Source organism: Hesperophylax consimilis, chromosome 21 (assembly GCF_061612785.1).
Source record: "Hesperophylax consimilis isolate HC1 chromosome 21, BYU_Hcon_1.0, whole genome shotgun sequence".
Lineage (NCBI taxonomy): Eukaryota > Metazoa > Arthropoda > Insecta > Trichoptera > Limnephilidae > Hesperophylax > Hesperophylax consimilis.
In genome coordinates, this window is record NC_142856.1 from 24,683,930 (window position 1) to 24,706,797 (window position 22,868).

General features: G+C 34.3%; 1 protein-coding gene across 3 annotated transcripts in view; it reads left to right on the forward strand.

The window, feature by feature from the left end:
- Positions 1 to 22,868, forward strand: part of RhoGAP102A (Rho GTPase activating protein at 102A) — a 169,621-nt gene that overhangs the window by 126,587 nt on the left and 20,166 nt on the right. For all 3 annotated transcript variants that reach the window (XM_089644574.1, XM_089644572.1, XM_089644573.1), the window contains 2 exons: positions 7,376 to 7,518; positions 18,995 to 19,207. In XM_089644574.1, coding sequence (XP_089500700.1) covers positions 7,376 to 7,518; positions 18,995 to 19,207 — 356 coding nt within the window. The remainder of the gene's footprint in view (positions 1 to 7,375; positions 7,519 to 18,994; positions 19,208 to 22,868) is intronic.

Below are 22,868 nucleotides of genomic sequence, written 5' to 3' on the forward strand. Positions count from 1 at the left end.
ATGAAGCAAATTATATTTTTTAATGGCCGGATTTACATAATCTTTTTTCTTACTGTTTTTTTTTCTCCAACCGTCTGGAGCCAGTGAGACTATGGCATCCTCAGTTGGAGTATATTATCAAGCTGAGGGTAGTGGGGAAGTACCTGGCTATTCAGATTTGGTCACCAAACACAGCCAAATCAATTCGTTTCAATTCTAAATGGTGTTCTTACACCAGAGCGATAATGGGAGTATCTTCCGCTCTTCTACGTGTCGCAAGTATACTATTAATTATTTTTAATTAATAAATTGTTAAATAACATAAATTAATCAAATAAAATTTACTTGCGCATGCCGGGATTTGAACCCATGACCTTCGAATTGCTAGTCGAGAGCCTTACCTTAAAATGATGGCATCAGTGTGAGTAAGTGCCCGATGCGGCCCACATTGATGTTTTATAAAAAAAGTACTGCAAATGTGTCAATAAAAAACGAAAATAATAATAATGGTCAGTTGTATCATTTTTAATTTTTTTAAACAAAAGAATTTATGTGAAGGAAAATTTTCATTTTTGGCGTTTTTTAAAGAAAAATACAGTGGGTACCTAAATAAACCATAATAATATATCTTCATAGTGGAATAATGTAATTAGTAAAATCTTAAAGTGTAATATTTAACCATTGAAGACAATTATTTTTTGATGATGAACTAATGTTTATAAGACAAGGATTTTATGCATAGCACAAAGGATTAGCACAAATTATCATAAGCATTAATTACTCGCCTGAAATATCCATACAAATGGAAAATATCTCCCGAGTAAAAATAAATACCGCCGACGGGAATTGAACCCGCGCCTTCTGATGTCCGGTCAGATGCTCTGGACCACTAAGCTACATCGGCTTATTTACTGGTGGAAAAAATATAATAAGCAGTAATTTTCGATTGAAGTACTTGTACATATTGAATTATTTGGCGGGTTTCGAATAAGCCGACGTAGCACAGTATACATATACATATACATTGACTGATACGATTGTAAACATTTGCAATGTTTGTAGTAAGGATTTATAAAATAATATGTTTCTTGCCTAAGTACTTTAAAATTAATCTACTTATCTCTGGCTGAATCCACTATCCGATATTGAATTACTCTCGGAGAAATTCTTGTAAAACTAATATACGTTATTTATTTCATCTCACCAAACATAAATCACGTATGACTAAGCCTGTATCGAGGTTAACAATATATATTTAAGTGAAGCAAACATAAAATAATACTACATACAAACACAAAAAATTATAAAGAAAGAAAAAAAAGTATTAGATGAGTTACCTGATGGGTATTTTTCCCAAGATGAAACAAAGTAGATAATAAACGCAGAAAAGAAAATAATACGTTACATTTAAACATCTAACTCCATTATAAAATTGTTAATCCACACATACGCCAATAGACACAGAAGTAAAATTAAATTAAATTACAATTCTCGGAATGTTTTACCTGTTAAAGTAACATTATCGTACGATATTGTCAAGTAGTGAATTGTCTGATTTCTTGTTTATTTTCTATGGAAAGAGTTTATCATAAACATAATAAAAAATCATTAAAAATTCAGGATTGGTTGTTCCGAAATGTACAAATAAGTACGGTGAAAGAATCCTAAACTATATTGTAGCCAAAATATTTAATAAACTAACGTTGAAATTTAAAAATAATAGCATTTGCACTGCCAAAGTAAAATATAATCAAAGAAAATGGCTATTGGTAACTGTTTGGTTTTGAAATGACAATATGTATAATTCCTACTAGAATGTCATTTATCTTCAACCATCGCCTTGCTGGAGAAGGATTTGAAATTTAGAACAAAAGCAACGAGGCTGAAATTCGAGTGCATTTTGTTTGAAAAAAAACAGAAGAAGTTTTGAACTAAAGGAAGCAAGTTGTTTATGGTTATTGTGCACATAATCTGTGTTGTAGTGACATTAGCTCGAGGTATGTGGTGGAACTCTTATAAATTAGATTGTGATGTGTTTTGCTTATTGGTAAGTGACTGGTCATCCCTTGTTTACTTCTTTCCATACCTCGTTTCATTCCTACACGTATGATCACCCAATTCCAATAAACATTATCATTTACTGTCCATAATTCTTGCTCATATGAAGCAGTGTGTAATTCGGAAGCAATTTCGAATGTAACAGTTACAGATTATTTATATTGATGACTGAAACTCTTGTGTTGTTAATTGGAATTCACATTACGACTTATAATTTTGTAATACCTCATGTACCTGCCTATATCTTTGAATCTATTGATGTGATTATTATTTTGAACTCGTTTGCTATATAATGTTTATACTGCTATTTAACACATTGATTAGTTGTTAATCATATTCAATGTAATACATACATACCGTTTTAAAAGGTTCCATGTAATTACATAAATTGTTGTCAATATACCTGCTGATAAACTACATAATTAGTTTAGCTGGTTTGAATGTTAATAAATTAATTAATTAAAATATGCGGGTAAAATTCGGTTTATGGGAGTCACTCGAATAACCGAAATTGAACTTGATTTAGACTAATTTAGGGCTTGGGAATCCGAATCTGTAAGAATTAGGTGGGGGTCGGCACTATTAACTGAGTTATAGGGTTTTGAAATTTCGTACGCGATACATAGAAACCATGTTTTATTTATCAATTATGACATAAGAAAATCAAATTAATGACTATTTCAGAATATTGAATATTGTCTCACAAAGTTAGTTAGTTACACCAGTACTCAAAACATATTATATTTTGAGTACTGGTGTAACTATACTGTTAATACCATTGATGCCGGCATACACAAGACACATTTTCTCATATAAATCGTTAAATGGTCAAAAATGCAGTTATACTGTTATGTCCGCCCATCAAAGAAATAATGTTTAGACCACCAAGCTAGGCACAGGCCCATGTTGTGATGGTTAATTACATTAAAATTATGTACCTTAAAATAATATATCAAGTATCTATGTCTAAACTAAAAACTTACCTTTTTAAGCTGTCATACCCTTAAATTAAATATACCATTCCTGAGAGAATGTCCAATTTTCCAATTATGTTCTAAAGCCTGTATCAAAATTTCGCTAATAAACAATTAGTTAATTTTAATTAAGTGTTGATCTCAAGTGACCTACCAGGTAAGTATTGTACTGTATATTATCTCCATAAATAGTTAGTAATATATTATAAATTTGTACAGCGCCCTTGAGGTGATTTTGCACAAAAATGGCGCTATACAAATCATCCAAATATTATTATTATTATAATGAAATATAGAAGACATATAGAAAGTTTACAATATAAAAGAAAATAAGGAGTATAGCGATTAAGAGAATATAATTTAGAAAGAGAAAAAATCAATGTAACTACTAATAAGATAAAAAATAATCTGATCATATTTTATATGTGCGAGTTAGTGTTTATTTGAAGTGTACATCAAAATAATTTGAAAGAATATATCAAAAGATTGAAATATAGAGGAATATAAAACATGGAATATGATAATGATAATAATGATTTATTGTCTTCTTTTCTTAGTAACAATATAGAGATAATGATATCCTCACTGGGATCTCCCGTGCTGAGGATGTCATTTACATATTATAATTTAATTATAAGAAATTAATATTACAACAAAGTAACATATGAATTTAATTATAAACATAAGTATAATATATATATATTTTTTAAATAATTTTAAAATAAGTAAGATAGTGTTTTTTTGTATAGTTCAGTTTAGTAGATTCGGTTTTAGTCTGTGTTTGATATCAGTATATTTTCTATTTCAGATCTCCCTATATTAAGTACCCAGCTTTTTATTTGAGATTTAAATGTTATAATGTTGAGGTTTTTGAGTGAGAGTGGTATTATTGTAGAGTTTAATACTATGATATAAGAAGCCATATAAAAGATATGTTTAAAATGTGTTGCAATGGTTAATTCCTAGCAGAAAGCACGCTGTATCGCGTTCGCTGTGTGACAAACGCGTACCGCCTCAAGTTCGCGTTCGGCGGGAAAACATCACGTGGCTGGCTGACTTGCCCGTTGACCATTGCCCGTTACGAAACGCAAAATAGAACTGCTGAGAATTAACTGCGGGGCTATTTAAAAAAAAAATCTCGCCGCTTGAACGCCTACGGATGGAGAAGTTTGTCGTAGCATCAATCAACTTAATGTTGAATCGGAAGTGGTACAAACTATAATCTTCCGCTTTCTTTCGAATTTTTTAGATGAGTGGCACGAATCAAAAAATAGGATCGAGTGAGAAAATTTTACAGTCTAGCGGCACTGCAAAATAATCGATGCGACACCAGATCGGCAATGGAAGACTTTAAGGCGAGGCTTAATGCCAAATCACTATTTGGATTAATCTTTATAACGAATTGGTGTACATTATGAATACAAAAAAATATGCTTTAGATAAATTGAAGGTTTTCCTATCCCTTCGCTTGAGTAGAATACAAATAAATATATAAATTACTCAGTAAAAAATATAAATGCAAAGTACTAAAAAATATTTTTTTTCAATAGAAATGTATGAATACATAAAGGAAACAACTTTAAAAAATATAGTATTATAGCTAAGATTATCTGTGACAGTTTCACTTGATTAACTTTTTTGCTTTCTTATAAAATTATTTACAAAATAAATAAAAACCAGTTTTTTGCTTGAAATCGAACGTTTCTAGACTCCGTTTGTCAAGCGATTTTAATGGCCATTACCTACGATATAAGGAATACCAAGAATATATACATTTTTGGCTTGTAGCTACCTCTTAAGAACATGTTAACATCAATGAAATAACTCTGGTTTGAGTACCAGAATATAAACGTATTGAAGGTAACGGGCGGGCTGACGGACTATCAATGAAAGGTGCGGAATCATAGCTAGCCTAGAAACAGGACAATATCGCGATGGTATCGTGTCTCGTGTTGTTTTTGTCAGAACTCGGGCAGAATTAATTTTAAAATCAGAAACATAATATATGTTAGAGTCAAAACAATAAAGTAATTAAAGCTTAAAACAAGTAAAGCCCCATTTATTATTTATCCATGGTAGTTTGAAGATGCACCTACATTTCAAAATTTTCTTCCTTCCGTGTCAACAGGTGAAATCAGTCCTTTTCCCATTTTTCAAACCGCCTCACAGTGACTGAAGTTTGAGAGCTGACGCGACGTTTCCTTCTGATCAGCATGTTCTCAAGATGATTTTTTACTGATGATTTTTCAATTAACGACTGACACTAAAAATTACACACGGAACCTAAGTAGTTAAAGAGCTAATACAGATAGTGTCGTTACGTTCTCGGTGCGTTTTTGGTCTTCCCGGGACTTCAGGAATAAGTCCAAAGTAATGACCAGTCTCAATTCAATGCTCGACAATTGCCGATTTGTCAGGATGGCCGAGTTTGCACTCTCGAAAGTGTTTTGAGATCGTTTTGGAGACGGTTCGAAATCACGGTAATTCTTTTTTAGAAGACGCTGCCTTCAATAACCAATGTAAAGCGCTCGTTGATTTTTTCACTTGCTAATCTCGTTGATTCGTCACTCATACAAAACATATAAAAATTGTATAACACACTTGTTGTGACTGAGATTCGCTCGTTGACTCGTGCAAGGAAATCCGATACAGACGTGGCCTTTGAGTTTCAGCCGCAAACTAGCTTCCTAAGTGTAAATAGTTTCTTTCAGCTTTCAGTCACCGTGATAACCTGAAACCAGTGAAAAATAATTCGAAAGGAATTCGGCGCCGACCGCGTGATATTTGCTTTGCACGCAATTCTTAGGAAGTAAACATCTTTTTCAGCATTGTTTTTTTTTTGTTATCTGGGACAGATGACTTTCTAGTTTTCCAGGAAAACTAATGGGAACTTGAAAGCACAATTACTCGTGTAAAAATCATAACTAAATCAGATATAACTTTACTAAATATATTATACACTTTACTGAACTTATTTGGAGTCAGAGCTGCAATTAGAGAGGCTATTGCGTACTAGTAACTCCTATAAACTTGTTCCACAATTAGAACGCGATAACCTTTGCGCGTAGACGCGTAGTTTTTGTTAGAACGTTGGGAGAGTTGGAGGTCAGTTGGAGGTAAAAAGCGTAACCTATTTTTTCGTTTCATGTATCATCTAAATATAATACATCAATGTATGGAGTAAAAAATGTGGATGACATTTTGGTCTCCTGCATTGGACAGTATGCGACAAGACAAAATACGAAATACAAGCATGCTAGCTATAGGTCATTTTTAGTGACGTAATGTGAAAGAAATAATATTTTTTTTTTATTTAATTGAAAACAGTCACCGGTAATCAAAATACTACACATTTTTTACTGCAATTCGCTAGATAAGTCGATTGGTTGTGTCCTGATATACCTGTATATTGGTTCGCACTGCATTTGCTAATCCGCACGGACTTTTGCAAAAAGTATCATGAAAATAATTTAGCTTAATTTTTTGTACCGATGAAAATGAATTCAGTAAACGTAAAAAAATCTTCTAGAATATGAACCATGTAAGTTTGTTTAAACGTGAGTGTGTTGAGACATACTGTGTACGGTAGATTAAATTTTAAGATCTTTTTGCATATGTTGGTGCAGAAGGAATCAATTACGCTACTTTCTCGAAGCATCTTCCATTGTAATACCTGTAGAACAAGGACAGCATACCTACCTGACGCCTAATTTGAGCCTGTTTTCGTCCTTAGTTTCCTCCAGACAATTGAGCAGTCAAACGGGTAAAATGAAGCGTATGAAATCAATTGTGACTACTTGTCGATTTTCAAGTAATTGATTATTAACTTTCTTGCCAGTTGGGAACGGCTCACTTTCGTTTTGTGGAGTTTCTGGATGAACTTATTAAGGCGATAAACTTCGTCAAACATTTGGAATCTGGCCACTTACAAAAACACTCCTTATGTAGATGGCTATAAGGTTTTGAAGCCCCCTTAACACTAGCCGCCTGTTTTGATTTATGCAAGAAAAAAACATCACAAATTATTTATTTTTTTATCATTTTCTAAAAAATTTAATTTTCCATATTATGCAATAAAACCATCACCGAAAATAGGTTCGCAAGTAGGAGATTTTGAACTTTAAAAAGCTTTTATAGGTCTGAACTTCTTTCTGGGCTTTTAAAAAGACTTGTCAAAAAAATGCTCGATTTCAAAGGCAAAGGTGTGTTCTATTCTCATTTCTCAGTTAAACACCAGTACATATGTGTGTTTTGGGTTTGTTTCTGTTATTATCGTTTATATTTGGCGTGTATTTTGGCATTTTTATTGCATATAGACCGATGTCTACATGATAAAATGTAACTAAGGGTTTTTATGTTCCCAGACAGCGCAGCCGGGGGGCTGGTGTTCGGAGTGCCCCTCTCCCAGTGCGCCGAGGCCTCCAGGAGAGAGGGCACACTCCGGAGGGAGAGCGCCCGAGGGTCCCGAAGCAGTTTCTCTTCTCTGCTGGACCGAGTCGGAGACGAGGTAACTATCATTAACATTTTTCATATTTTTTAATCAATCCTAAATAAATGCGGGTTCAATTCCCGTCGGCGACATGTATTTTCTCTCGGAAGATTTTTTCAATTTATATATGTGTTTCAGGCTTTTTTTATTTATTTTTTTTACTTTTTTTATTAATATTAAGTTTTTTTACAGGTTTTTTTTCGATGTCTGTCTCACTAGGATAAACCTGTGTCAAGACAGAATAGGCTAGTCGAGGCTAATAATTATTGCTTAAAAAAATACGTAATCCTAAATATATGTAGGTATGCACTTGTTCAGTTTGGCAATAATATGTAGAAATTTATTCAATTGGTATTAAAATCATTTATTATAGTGGAAACACCAAGCTATGGAGAAAAAATACTGATTTAAAATACTGTTAATTTATTAAAAATCTACTCAAGCATTCGTTTTCCTGTTGAAATTGGGACTGCAGGCCTATAACTAATGAATTGAAAGAGTTCTTAACAAAATATCAGTCAAAGGCGAATGTTTTATGAGGACGGCGGAACACGTGTTCATAAAAATACTGATATTGTCGCATTCCGTCGTTTATTGGGAAAAGAACACGTGTTCTCGATATATTCTGAGTGACTAATATTTGTTGGCATGCTGTCACTTTTTTAACAGGATCATTTTTCTTTACTCTCACTTTATCTTTAAATTTATTTCTTTACATTTAAATTTCATTTTAAACAACAGTTCTTCTTAAACAAACAAGGCAAATCAACATAACTCGATTTTTTAAATATTTTTCTCAATAATTGCAATTTCCCTTTGTGACGTCATTTTAATTAAATGAAAATAACAAACTTATTTACGTTGTATCCTGATGAAAAAACATGTTGATAACAAAGTTTATTATTTTCATTTAAAAAATAAAATATTCCTTAGTTTGCGCTTGTTTTTTATCGCCAACGTTTCGGATAGCATTGCCATGTTCATCGTTAGGGCAGATGTATAAAAGATTGTGGTGAAGTGTGTGCTTATGTTTGTAGATGTTATACCATGTTTCCAGCTCCACTCCTTTAAGGACTTGTATAACAGTACGATTTAAAATGGTTTTCTGCGTTTAGTTTTGATTTTTTGGTTAGCCGTCAATTAATGAATACCAATAACTATTGAGTTTAGCCCAGTCATCTTTGTTAATTTTAACATAATTTTTGTGAATTTCAAATGTCTCTATTATTAGGCGTGCTCAGTGCGTGTTGGGTCTTCTTCGTACAGATCCAATAAAACAGCAACAAGCTATAGCATCTATATACAAACATACATAAGCACACACTTCACCACCATCTTGTACACATCTACCTTGATGATGGACGCTACTGTAATGCTGTGTGAAACTTTATGTTAAGGAGGTACCGCAAAACGACATAATACCCTAAAAATAAATCACTATAATAATTTTGGCCGTGATAATCTAAAAACAATATTATAAATCCATCTATGAAATAATAGTGCTAGTCTTAACATGTCCAATCCCCTACTAAAGCCACGACATCTTCGCTGCTAATTCCGACTGATAAAATATATCCCACCTCGCTGGCTCGCTCTCCTACATTAGTTTTATCAATCTGACAAAAGGAGTCCGTTGGTTTTGACATTAAGGAGAACTGAAATAGACCCTCGGCGCTGTACAGTGTATAAGCGCACACCTTGCTCCGTATTGTCAGCCGGCTATTACGGGAGCGGCAGGAATGTCTCCAATCAAATTCCTAGCCGCGCGTGACACAAGGAATCTTTTCAAATTGGAATTATTTCGAATTTCAATTTCGCCGATTTTTCGCCGTTTAAAATTCGGACGTGTTACTATGGAAAATCTATTTAAATGTTTAAAAGTCGGACGTGTTACTATGGAAAATCTATTTAAATGTTTAAAAGTCGGACGTGTTACTATGGAAAATCAATTTAAATGTTTAAAAAGTCGGGCGTGTTATTATGGAAAATCAATTTAAATACTCGTGAGTCAAATAGAGGTTAAAAATAACGTTTTTCTTGTGTACACAGAGAGAAATGAATATTTCTAATTTATTATGAATATCCTCAAATTATTTGTAATCCGGTTAAAAACGAAATTACAGACCTTTAACGAATGAATTGATAGGTTTTCTGATAAATGTTTAAATGATACGTATTATCACGGTGTTGGAAAAGGTTTTCACAAAAATCCTAAAATGTTCTCACTTTTTCATTGTATATTATCAATAATATTTAGCTGGTTTACATAAAAAAATCACCTCAATGGCGCTGTACACGGTTGGAAAAGTATTTTTCTCAGGGCTTATAGGCATGTTATCCTAAGGCAGAGGTTCCCAAAGTGGTCTATATAGACCCCCAGGGGTCGATATTGGCTTGCTGGGGGTCTATGTCAGCGGAAAAAAAATTGGGGGTCCACGAGATTCAAATGGGGGTAGATACGAGCGAGCCCCCATTTACCTTAAGTCAACATTTAGGAGTTCCGTAAATGACATAATACACCTAAAACAAATAACACAGTTTGCGTAAAACTAATAATAGACTGAGAAATTACTTATTTGATATTTGTATTTTTTGTATTTCGTAAAGTTGTTTATTGAGGTATATAAATAAAATTATACGTTCCTTTTCTTGTCAGTATTAATATATTCAAGCAAAACATTGCAAATCGGAAGCCGCGAATTTTCCTAGATTCCCAACTTGTTTTTGAAAAACGTCCAATAATGACGTTCAAAATTTAAATATACTTCACACAGACTTCAAAACTAAATTTAAGGACATTTTTACTGTGGAAGTGGAATTTTGAAGAATCGGATATCATATGACAAGAAGAATTGACCGGAATAAGCCCTAACAAAGAACTTAAGGCACAGTTCTGTAGGGCCAGCTACAGAAAGAAATTCCCGTTGCTTATCCTGCTCCATTTTCATTTGGTGTAATACCTCACAAGGGCGCCCCTGTCTGCACAACGTAAAGACAGAGGAACTATACCCGCCACCCGGTTGTTGGACAGGCAAGGTAAGGGAATCTTCTTACGAAAAAGAGAAATGATTATCACATGGGACTTTGATAGTTTTATGAAAATTCAACATTCGGCAGGCAGGGGTCTACGGAAAAAAATATATTTGGCAAGTGGTCTACGGGGCAAAAAAGTTTGGGAACCTCTGTCCTAAGGGGATACTGTGTGGAGAGTTTTTTTAAGGAAAGGTAGGAGGAAAGTAAATTCTGCGAAGTAAAAAGGTATGAGGATTGGGTAAGAATTTAGGTGTGTCCAGGTGTGACGGACGAATGAAAACATCCATCCCAATGCGGTGCAAGCCGATGGGTCGAGGGAGTCTTGCTGGATAGTTAGTCAAAGGGTTTACCTCAACTGGCCTCTCCCGATCCGGTCCGCCACGCAGTTGGTTGGCAAACGCATCCTGCCGCCAAGACCTGGACAATCGCTCCCCTCTCCCATTCCCTTCAGGTTCACCAGCTTCAGACAGTTTGTACCAATTAGATTTTTTAAGCTAATGAAAAATAAAATGAGACGCCATATTGTTCGTTACATAATTTTCAAGTATCGACACTCCAGCTAAATCGTCCAGTATCAAATTTATTTCGCATTTCACTAGACAAACCAGATACCACAAATAAAACTGTTAAAATTCTTTTACATACTTTTACTCGATCAAAACTAATATCCATTGCAAAGAATCAAACTAAGATTCACCATAAATTGTCTGCGATCAAAAGAAAAAATAAATAAACACAGCAGCAGATGCTTTTTCATTTTTCCACTGGAAATATTTGAAGAATTTTCCTCTTGCGAAGTTTACCGCTTTCAAATTATTATTTTTAACAATTTTTCTTACACTGGCAACATTTAGACTGGCAGATCAAAATTAATATTATCTCTCGCCCTGGCAACTACTGGAGTAAAGGCATAGATGAATTATTACGAAGATTAAAAATTAGATACAGAAATTTATTAATGATGATTATTTTCTATGGAATACGTAAGTACTTGGAATATGTCAAGACAGGGATTAATGGCGGAGTTTCCTCTGGACTTCTCTCAAGACTCGAAAGATATGATTTAGTCTCTATTGGCCATTAAAATTATCTTATTTAATATCTCAACGTTTCGGCGTATTCGTATAAATATATATACGAGTAAAATGTAGAATAATACAGTTCTGTTTACCTCAACTATTTTTACACGCATCGTTTACGGTTTTTTTGTTATTCGTATCGGTGTGAGTATGTATGAAAGGCCATCAATTCCTGCTGAAATTGTGAACAAATTTTCAGTTTCGTTGACTTATCCGGGTCTAACAGTTTGAAGGTCTTGTAAAAGGCGACAACCGTTTTCTTGTGATAGTAATAATATTTGGCTAATTTATATAGCGCCGTTTTCGTGAAAAATCACCTCAAGGGCGCTGTATTGTCATTATTTCAAATAGATATAATATGAAAATTCTATCTTTTATCGGAATACTTTTATTTTTAATACTTTTGTAGGTTATGCACAGCAATGTAATATGTCATTGAATAAAAACATAATACTTATAAATCTAAACAAAACATCAATCAGAAAAAGATAAATTTCAGCTATTGTAATATATTATATCATGTATCTATACTATCATATATTTCAATCAATACTAATCTAACCTAGTCTACCTATAAGTTTTGCGTGTACTTGTATCTCTAACTTTTTATATCCATCTAGAGTTTATGTTAATTGTATATTTTCTGATGTCACTGTTTATAATTTACTGTATATGGTATATTTTATACCATCGATATTAAAATAAATAAATGTTTCGTTGCAACGTTTTCTTCACTGGGATCTCTCATTCTGAGGAAGCATCAAATGTACCTACTCGTGCTGGAAAATTAATTCATAATTTTAATATCGATTACATTTCGGATTGCTTTGCTATTATTACAAGTTATTCTCGCCTCCAATTAATAATTCTTACATAGAAATACCAATTTATTATCACGTTAAAATATCCCAGCGTTGGGTACGACGCACGTTGGTCTCTGCACGAATCGCTATCGGCCTTTGTGCTAGCGTAAACATTTCCAAGGGAATCGAATGGTGCGAAGAACAATCTGCAGACGTAGCGGAGTACCAAAGTATTTCCACAATATGGCTATTTTGGGTTTGGTTGTTTTACGGAACGTTCCCTTGACGTATTTGCAAGAATTAACGTCCAGAACTTGCTCGGAGTGTTTAGACTTTCGTAGTTTCCTTTTGAAAAGTTTAAAACTGTAAAGTTTAATGCTGCGTGACGACCATGGGTAAAAATTAATAAGGACCTAGCAGATTTTAAGACGAGACAATACCCTAAATAAATCCGACGTAAGTGAAGCAGCCATGGACAAAAATATGCGACGCGCGGCCAGACGTTGATGTATTGGACAGACCTGCGGTTGAATTTGCCCTATCAAATCTCTAAAATAAAGTGGGAATCGTAACAAACAATATTCAGCGCGCGGCCCGGCGTAATGGATGGACCTACGGTCGACTTTGCCCTAACAAGTCTATAAAATCGATCTTTCCGTGGGGTTTATTTTAATTATTTCTGTGGAACGTATTACTAAAATCCCAAATGTTTCTAGAGAGATCCCTCGGGAAGGTACTATTTCATCGTCTAAAAAATAAAATCTGGTGCTTACGGCTAATTTTATAGTTGAAAAACGTGTTATAAAATTTTCAAAACGTTTTACATAAATATGTTAATGGTAAGGTTTTTATTAATCTTAAATAAAAATAACTTACACCCGTAGACATCCTTCTAGAAACATTTGAGATTTTGGTAATACGTTCATCAGAAATAATTAAAATGTGAGCGTCAAGCAAACCCTCGTTGTTAGAGTCTTTCTTGTTCCAATTATGCCGCACGTCCTTAGAGGGCATTGACATTTTACAGAGTGTTATGGCTCAAAATTGAAACATTCCTTGAAATGACTTTAGCCGTGTTTGGTGACCGGCTCTGCATAGTCACAACCCATATTCACAGATCCCCCATCTCCCTCGTCTCCGTCTCATTCCCCTCCCATTTCCTTTCAGCGTCACAACATACCCCGACCGGGAATGCCATAGTCTCACTGACTTCGGATATTTGGGAATCCTGTGTGGTATTTATATTATGATACATCACACGCTCTCTATCTCTCTCTATTTTACGAACAGCTTCATGTATTTTCCTTCTTTCTTTAAAAGTTTTTCATTCCCTGCCTTGACGGCACCTACGGTAGATTTGACGCTGTCTCCTCTATTATCCGCACTTCCTCGTGTAGCTTTCTTCTTTCTCTAAAGTTTTTATTTCCCTACCTTGATGACACATATGGTAGATACAACGCTGCCTCTCTCTTTCTCTCTATCTCTGTCTCTTTCGACGCTGTCTATATTATCCGAACATCCTCGTATAGCTTTGTTCTTTCTTTAAAAGTTTTCATTTCCCAACCTTGATCGATTGATTATCATGATACAATAAATAAGTGCCGATGGTCCAGTGCGGGCCTCGGATTGCTGCTTCTGACGCATGTGGTATAGTTTTTTGCAATAGCGGCGCCAGCAAAAATCCCGATCTTGTTCATTTACCATCCGTCATCGGTAAACAATGGCTAAAACACTAAAGCTGGATGCATATAATAAAAGTCAGACCTGCAACTTTGATGAGTGGGTTTTCGATATTCCTTTTTTTCTTTACGATACAATAAATTCTCTATTTCGGTCGGGCGATTTATTTTTCAATTTACGACCAGAGTTTTGTTAGTTTATGCGGGTTTTTCATAAAGGAGTCTGAATTTCGTTACAATGAATCTTATATTTTATGATGAGAAATTTAACTCTATATGATTACGCTTTTTATCTGATTATCGTACGTGATTTTTACATAAGTTTTTAAACATAACGAGCAGCCACTAAATGTTCCACCAATCCGTTTAGAAAAAAACGAACTGTTTGTGGCCTCACAGGTTAAATATCTGGGATATAACTTTACAGAATACATGAAGGATATAGACGATATGAAACGACAAAGGAGAGCAATCAGTGTAATCACGTATAACATTAATAAAATTTCCTTTGATTATACATTAAACGGGACACATATCAAAGAACTAGAATCTATCAGAGACTTTGGGGTAATACTGGATGTGAAATTAAACTTCATTCAAAACACTGATGCAATCATCAACAAAGCCAACAAAATGCTAGGATTTATAATACGTTTAACGAAACCTTTCCGCAACCTTAAGACTCTATATTACCTTTACACATCAGCGTTCATCCGTCCCCACCTAGAACATTGCACACCGATCGGGACTCCTTTTTACCAAGCCCACATTGAAAGAATCGAAAGAATTCATTTTTTTAAACACATTAATTATAAACAAAACTTACATTTCTCAAATTACATCGATTCTATTAATTACCACAACTTCAACTCCCTTCATACACGACGTTTGATTTTTGATCAAATCTTATTATTTAAAATTCTTAACAATGGCCTCGACTCACTAGAGCTAACCAATTTAATAAATATTCATATTCCAACAAGATCAACACGGCAATCCCATTTGCTTCATTTACCTACATATAGAACTAACTTTAGAAAAAATTCATCAATTCCACGTATATGTGCCCAATATAATACTAAATTTCAAAACATAGAAATTTTTAGCAATACACTTCACAAATATCGATTAGAAGTAACACGTACGTTCGAAAATTAATACAATAGTTTGGAATGTATCCAGAGCATCTCCTATCCTCATCCTAAATTCCTATTCCTCCCCTCCTCACCTAAAATATATATATATATATATTTTATGCAATAAAACTCCATCTCCAATCAATTTTAATATAGGAGACTTTTTTCGCTTGACTGTATTTAACATGTATATATTTATATTTATATTTTATGTATAAGCTGTTTGTCTCTTACCTTTACCAAAAAATAAATAATTTGCAATTTGGGAGGCGGGTACGGGTACCAATTATTAGAAGACCAACACCTCTGCCATAGGACACTCGAAGGTTTGGCATGGATCATGGGGTGAGGTTTGTCCGGGTCTTTGCGACAGATGCATCTGCACACTAACTGCGTTGCAGGCCAGATCGGGAGAGACTTTTCGAGGGAGACCTAATGACCTCTCCAGCAAGACTCCCAGACCATCGCCTTTTACCGCAGTTGGAGGAATAGATAGACAACCCTCATATCTTTTTCCTTCTCAGAACTTCCTCTATTTTCTTTTATTTAAAATGCCCTCCAAATAGCTTCCCCAAAGAGGACGCAAGTCCTGAGGGGAATTATTTTCCTCAGGGCCTCCTATGTGGAGCTAATGTAAATTTTTTTCTTTGCTAGCTACTTTCTATAAATATAAAATGCGTGTATTATGTATATAAATCTTTCGGAAGAAATTCTCTAAATGATAGTGAAAACCTTATCAAAATCCTTTGCGTAGCTTAGAAGAACAAAGCGCACAAGCAGACAGACGCGGATAATGACTTAGTTTTATACTATTTAAAGATATTTTCACTGTACACATCAACAGCGCAACAACCCTTGAGGAGATCTGGACATCTCTAGGAAAAACGTCCACTCCTGTTGGTCTCCTATTGTTTCCTTTCATTTTCTTTTGCCTGAGGATGCGGTGTTGACTTCCACACAGTCCAGCAACCTAATTTCAGGCTTCTCACCACTCCTTCGTCCTGCAGGCTTGTTAAAGTGAAGCGTCTTGAAGCCACACAATCATCTATAGATTTATCTCTTCGGTGCTCACTGCGATGTTTGAAATGAATGCTTATATTTAAATTTAAAATGAGAAACTTCCATCAATTCAAACGTAAAAGAAGTTCCGAACAGCGCAACAAAATGCCGGTTAAGTCGCCGATAAGGCGTCTGCTCCCATTCTGTCTGTAATCCTACCCGCACCGGATTAGCCGCGGCGCTGTTGCAACCGGCCTCCTCCCGAAGGGTTATCTTTATCCGTTTCCGTCGGGTGACGTCAATGCGACGTCAGTCCGTAGGGCCGGTGACGTCATACGGGAAGTGTTATTACTATTTCTGCAGCCGCGAGTCCCTACGGCAGACGTTGGCAACCCTTCACGAACAAAAATGAACACTGCTGATTTATGAAGAATATATATCACCTATACCGAATATATATATCCTGGTAAGACAAGAGATTCTGGGTTCGATTCCTAGTTGTGACTGTTATCTTTTTATTTGTCTCTTTTTCTGTTTCATATTTCGTTTATATTTATTAGTATCATCTTCTTCGTCAATGATATATTACATTTATGAGTATAACCTTCAAAATAAGTCAAAGAAAAAGTTGTTCCGGAATATTAAGAATTTCTTCAAATTATTCGTAATCCAGTTAAAAACGGGATTTCAGGCCCTTAACGAATGATTGACAAGTTTTCTGTATTAAATTGTTAGTAAAAGAGGAATGCATTATCACGATGTCGGAATAAGTGCTCATAAGAAGCATAATATTTCCGCATTTCGTGTTCCAATATATTAGTAATTGACTAAAAGTGTATGAGGTAATGGCCTGCAATCCCATTTTTAACTGGATTACGAATAATTTAAATAGATTTTTAATAAATCAGAAATACTTATTTTTCTCCGTGTGGGCTGGCGAGCACCATAAAAGCCTTCCTAGACCATTGACAGGATTTAGACACGTTATTTATTAACTAGGTACTGCTCAACGAATTTATTTGCGTAACGACAGAGAACAAAATAAGTTATTAAATAACATTTTTTTCAAAATAGAGCAATGTGGATAATACTGAGAAATTGATTTTCAAGAGTAGGAAAATATTACAAGGAGCGAACAGATGAAAAAGATGCTGACATTGAACGCAATGCTATATCGAAATAGTATAAAATAAAATCGCTTTCCGCGTCTCTCTGTTTGTGCGCTTAGTTCTTTTAAACTACGTAACGGATTTTGATAGGGGTTTCTGTATGATTTAGAAAATTTCTTCTGGAAGGTTTATATATATAATAAAGGTATAATATATTTATAGAAAGTAGAGAAAAGTCGATGTTTTGCAATCAAGTGGTAAAAAAATATTTTCGGTCGCTTACATTGCTAACACTGGCTAAACCTTATGAGATACATCAGAATGATATACCACGGAATTGTATATCCTAAAAGAGCCTACAGAGAAGTCCACTACGGTATATGTCTATCTCCTAAGGATAAATCCCAGCAACGCGGGTACACGTCAACTAATTTATATATAAAATAATAAACAACCCATTAAATTCTAACGTAATTATGTACAACAAGCACCATTCACAGACATAACACAAGGACGTGCAATGAAATCAGAATACCAAAAAAGAACAAAACCAATACGCACAACAGTTTGTTTTATTCTCCTATAATATTTCACTCCTTCCTTCTTTCAAAAAAACCTCCCCATAGCATCCTCAAAGGTGACATTCAATTATTTCCCTCGGGGCCTTCTGTGTAGAGTTAATATTTTTTTAGTTGTGATGGCATATAAAAAAATGGAAAGGTTCGGTTTCCCTGCCTTACAGCAATGTTCTTCAAAACGCAGCAAAGTGATTTATAGTGTCTTGGCTATTTCCATGCGAGCAGGTGTGTGGGCTGATAAAGTCGATCGCTTCATTCGCTGGCAGTCTGTTTTGATATGATTTTTAAATTCAGCGCGATGATATCTCGCGACTCTGGGTGTTAAAGGTTTCAGAAATAAATCCGTGGTGTTCGTTTGTGTTTGTGTCTCTTATATTTTTTATTGACGTAATAGTCTTAGTAATGAAAACAGGGGCATTTGACAAGGTCTGTTATGAAATGATGCGTGTGACAAGCATAATAGTTTCTTGCAGTCTTTCGTATAAAACACACGCAATCACAACAAGGATGTATTCACAATATTTTGAGGGTTTTGGACCGTGTTGTATTGTTGCTTCTTCTTTTGATTTCATTGCCGGCAACCCGGTTTCTTATAATATTATTTTTCCTTGTATAGGTATAAGTACATTGTATATTACCCGTCTCACTAGACCTCATGTCTGTTCTGAGACGGGTTTGTCTATTCTATGTATGTAAATTATATTTGGTTTATTAAGTTTCTTTTTTCTTATATGTCTTTCCAATTACCTTTGATCTGACTTTCGATTTTCATTTAAAAGCGCAGTTTGTGGTATATTCTGTACAAGATGTTTGGCTTAATACGAATGGCGTTTATACAAGTAGGTGTTCTAGTGAAATAGACGAAGATAAAAACCGTCGAAGATGTGGATATACTTCGTGGAAGAGGATTGGAGCATGATGGGAAGGACTGAGAACTTGAGGCGAATGACGACGAACCGCAGCCAGAAAGAACCACGATGACAAGAGATGTTTCCGAAATAATTTATTAACAAGTTTTTCCAAGGACCCAGACGTATCTTCTGTCTACCATCTTACGAATCTAACTTATCCACCGCAGTTGTTCTCATTCCAGAGCGGGTCCTGCGAAAGCCTCGCCTCGCGGGACAGGCTGGCCAGCTCGGAGTCGGAACTGGAGACGCCCGAGGAGCTGATCTCCAGCGCTCCCAGGGTGCCCGGCATCGTCTCCTGCTGCATGCACCATCTCAGGCGGTACGGGATGAGGACGCTGGGACTCTTCAGGGTATCCACGTCCAAGAAGAGGGTGCGGCAGGTAAGAACCATCCTTATTAAATTTCATCACAGCTTCAATATATCCAATTACATTACATACGCCTCATTTTACTCAAATCCTCAAATTATTTTTTGATTTAGGTCTTCCTCGGGCGTTCCCGACTTGTTCTACCATTCACTTCATGTAGTATCATGAAGTATAACCATATGGTTACTGTTAACTACATTATCTCCTCCGTATCTCAGTCCAGTGTATACAAAATGTGATAATGCGTTGGTCTTCCTCATCGCCATAAATACATCGTTACAAACAAACATGAAAAATGTTTGTCACGAAAATTTAAAATGTATTCCTACAATCCTTCCGATGGTGGTGCAAAGTTACACTCGCTAGTGCAATCTATACCCACTCTATACGGTACCAAAACTTGTTTATGTTTGTTTTTGGCGAATATTAATTGAATTTAGCTTTACTAAACATCATTCTTGGAGCTTTTGAGATATTTAGTTGGAAAATATACCGCGTGGGAGCGCTGCACCACCAAAAGGCGGGAATCTAAAATAATGACAGGTCGATTTTGAAATTGTTGATTTAAAGCGGGAATATTCCGCATATTTTGATCGTTTGGAATTTAAATAGATGTTTTTATATCCGAAATGATTTTATTTGGTATTTTAGTTTCAATTTATTATGTTAATTAAGGCTACATTCTTTTGAAAGAATTCACCAGAAAAATATTTTTAACTGCTTGCCTTTTTCCCCGAGCATAAAAAAATCAAAATTTCTTTTAATTTAATGTTAATATGATTATAAAATAGTATCGCTCTGGTGAAAGCAGCGGGGTTTATTGACTAGATCTGAATAGTCTGATACTACCCAACGTTCCTCTTCTCCATCTCACAATACACCCCGATCGCTAGATACCGCAGTCCCTTTCGGGCAGTTAGGACTCTTGAGCAGTATTCACATTAAAGAAAACTTGTACTGTAAATCGGAAAACCTGTCATGAAATTTGTACAGCTTTTCTTTCATGATTTTATCAGTAAATTACCGAGAGAAAAATCATTTCCATCGTGAGTTATGGAGTTTTGAACCCTTTTTTCTTATTCAATGCCTTTTTTGTTTTTTCTATTAATGAAAAAATGCAATATACGTGTTTTTGCCATCAATGACAATTCGCCACATCGTTTGTTCCGTGTTTTAGCTGCCAATGACAATCCGCCACATCGTTTGTTCCGTGTTTTAGATGCCAATGACAAAACGTCTTGTTGTTTGTTCCATGTTTTTACTAGCAATGATTGTACGCCATATTGTTTGTTTAATGGCAATACTATCAATGACAGTACGCCATATTATTTGTTTAATGGCAATACTACCAATGACAGTACGCCATATTATTTGTTTAATGGCAATACTACCAATGACAGTACGCCATATTATTTGTTCCGTGTCTTTCAATTGTTCAGTCAGAAATTAGGATGTTGATACCCTCGGGTTGTAGTAACTTTTAGATGACATTTCAACACTTCTTGGTAAACTGTTGAGTGAAGGATTCACATGGTTAACGTGCTGGTAAAATCGTGTAGCGTTACTCGGCGGTCGTGAAATTTCACAGTAAGACATAAAATAAAATCTTTATAACTTTGAATATTGTTGAAATGTTAAGCGAAAGTTGTAGCCCAATCGAAAACATTTGATCACAGATATTATTTGAATATTTGCGCAATTAATAATTACTGTAGATTCTTAAGTAATTCGTGGTCGTCAAAGAGACATCTTAATTTATGGCCCGTAGAATCTGAAGATCTCGCCGTGAATTGGCAGGGGGACATTATGCATTTCAACTGATGCAGCTCAGATTAAATACTCCTTGCCGGTGTGGGACTGGGATTATACAAATTTACTTACAGGATGCAGCATAATTATATTTACATAATGATTTAATTTAATAAAACTATACTGAAACAAAGTAACTTACTAAAAAAAATTCAGATTAGGTGTCGTGCTTGTACAGGACAATTTAAGAACTAAATTCAGTTACTAACATGGACATTATATTATAATACATATGCGGTTACTAAATTCAGTTACTAACATGGACATAATATTATAATACATATGCGGTTACTAAATTCAGTTACTAACATGGTCATAATATAATACATAATAGATATGCGGTTACTAAATTCAGTTACTAACATGACATAATATTATAATACATATGCGGTTACTAAATTCATTTACTAACATGGACATAATATAATACATATGCGGTTACTAAATTCAGTTACTAACATGGTCATAATATAATACATAATAGATATGCGGTTACTAAATTCAGTTACTAACATGGACATAATATTATAATACATATGCGGTTACTAAATTCAGTTACTAATATGGACATAATATTATAATACATATGCGGTTACTAAATTCAGTTACTAATATGAATATAATATTATAATACATATGCGGTTACTTAATTCAGTTACTAACATCATCATAATATTATAATACATATGCGGTTACTAAATTCAGTTACTAACATGAACGTAATATTATAATACATATGCGGTTACTAAATTCAATTACTAACATGGACATAATATTATATTACATATGCGGTTACTAAATTCAGTTACTAACATGGACATAATATTATAATACATATGCGGTTACTAAATTCAGTTACTAACATCATCATAATATTATAATACATATTCGGTTACTAAATTCAGTCACTAAAATAGACATAATATTATAATACATATGCGGTTATTAAATTCAGTAACTAATATTGACATAATATTATAATACATATGCGGTTACTAAATTCAGTTACTAATATGGAAATAATATTATAATACATATGCGGTTACTAAATTCAGTTACTAAAATAGAAATAATATTATAATACATATGCGGTTACTAAATTCAGTTACTAACATCATCATAATATTATAATACATATGCGGTTACTAAATTCAGTTACTAACATGGATATAATATTACAACACATATGCGGTTACTAAATTCAGTTACTAATATGGACATAATATTATAATACATATGCGGTTACTAAATTCAGTTACTAATATGAACATAATATTATAATACATGTGCGGTTACTTAATTCAGTTACTAACATCATCATAATATTATAATACATATGCGGTTACTAAATTCAGTTACTAACATGAACATAATATTATAATACATATGCGGTTACTAAATTCAATTACTAACATGGACATAATATTATATTACATATGCGGTTTCTAAATTCATTTACTAATATGGACATTATATTATAATACATATGCGGTTACTAAATTCAGTTACTAACATGGACATAATATTGTAATCCATATGCGGTTACTAAATTCAGTTACTAACATGGCCATAATATGATGATACATATGCGGTTAATAATATGAATATAATATTATAATACATTTACATATATATTTTTTTTTAATAGTGAATACCTCACAAGAGTCCCAACTGCTCCCGTCTGGAGCCAGTGAGACTATGGCATCCCCAATTGGGGGATGTTGTGAGGCTGAAGGTAAGTGGGGAAGGGAAAGAGGAAGGTGGGGAAGTACCTGGCTATTCAGATCTAGTCACTAAACACGACTAAAGCCATTTGGAGCAACGTTTCAATTCTGAATGGTGGTCTTACACCAGGGCGATACTG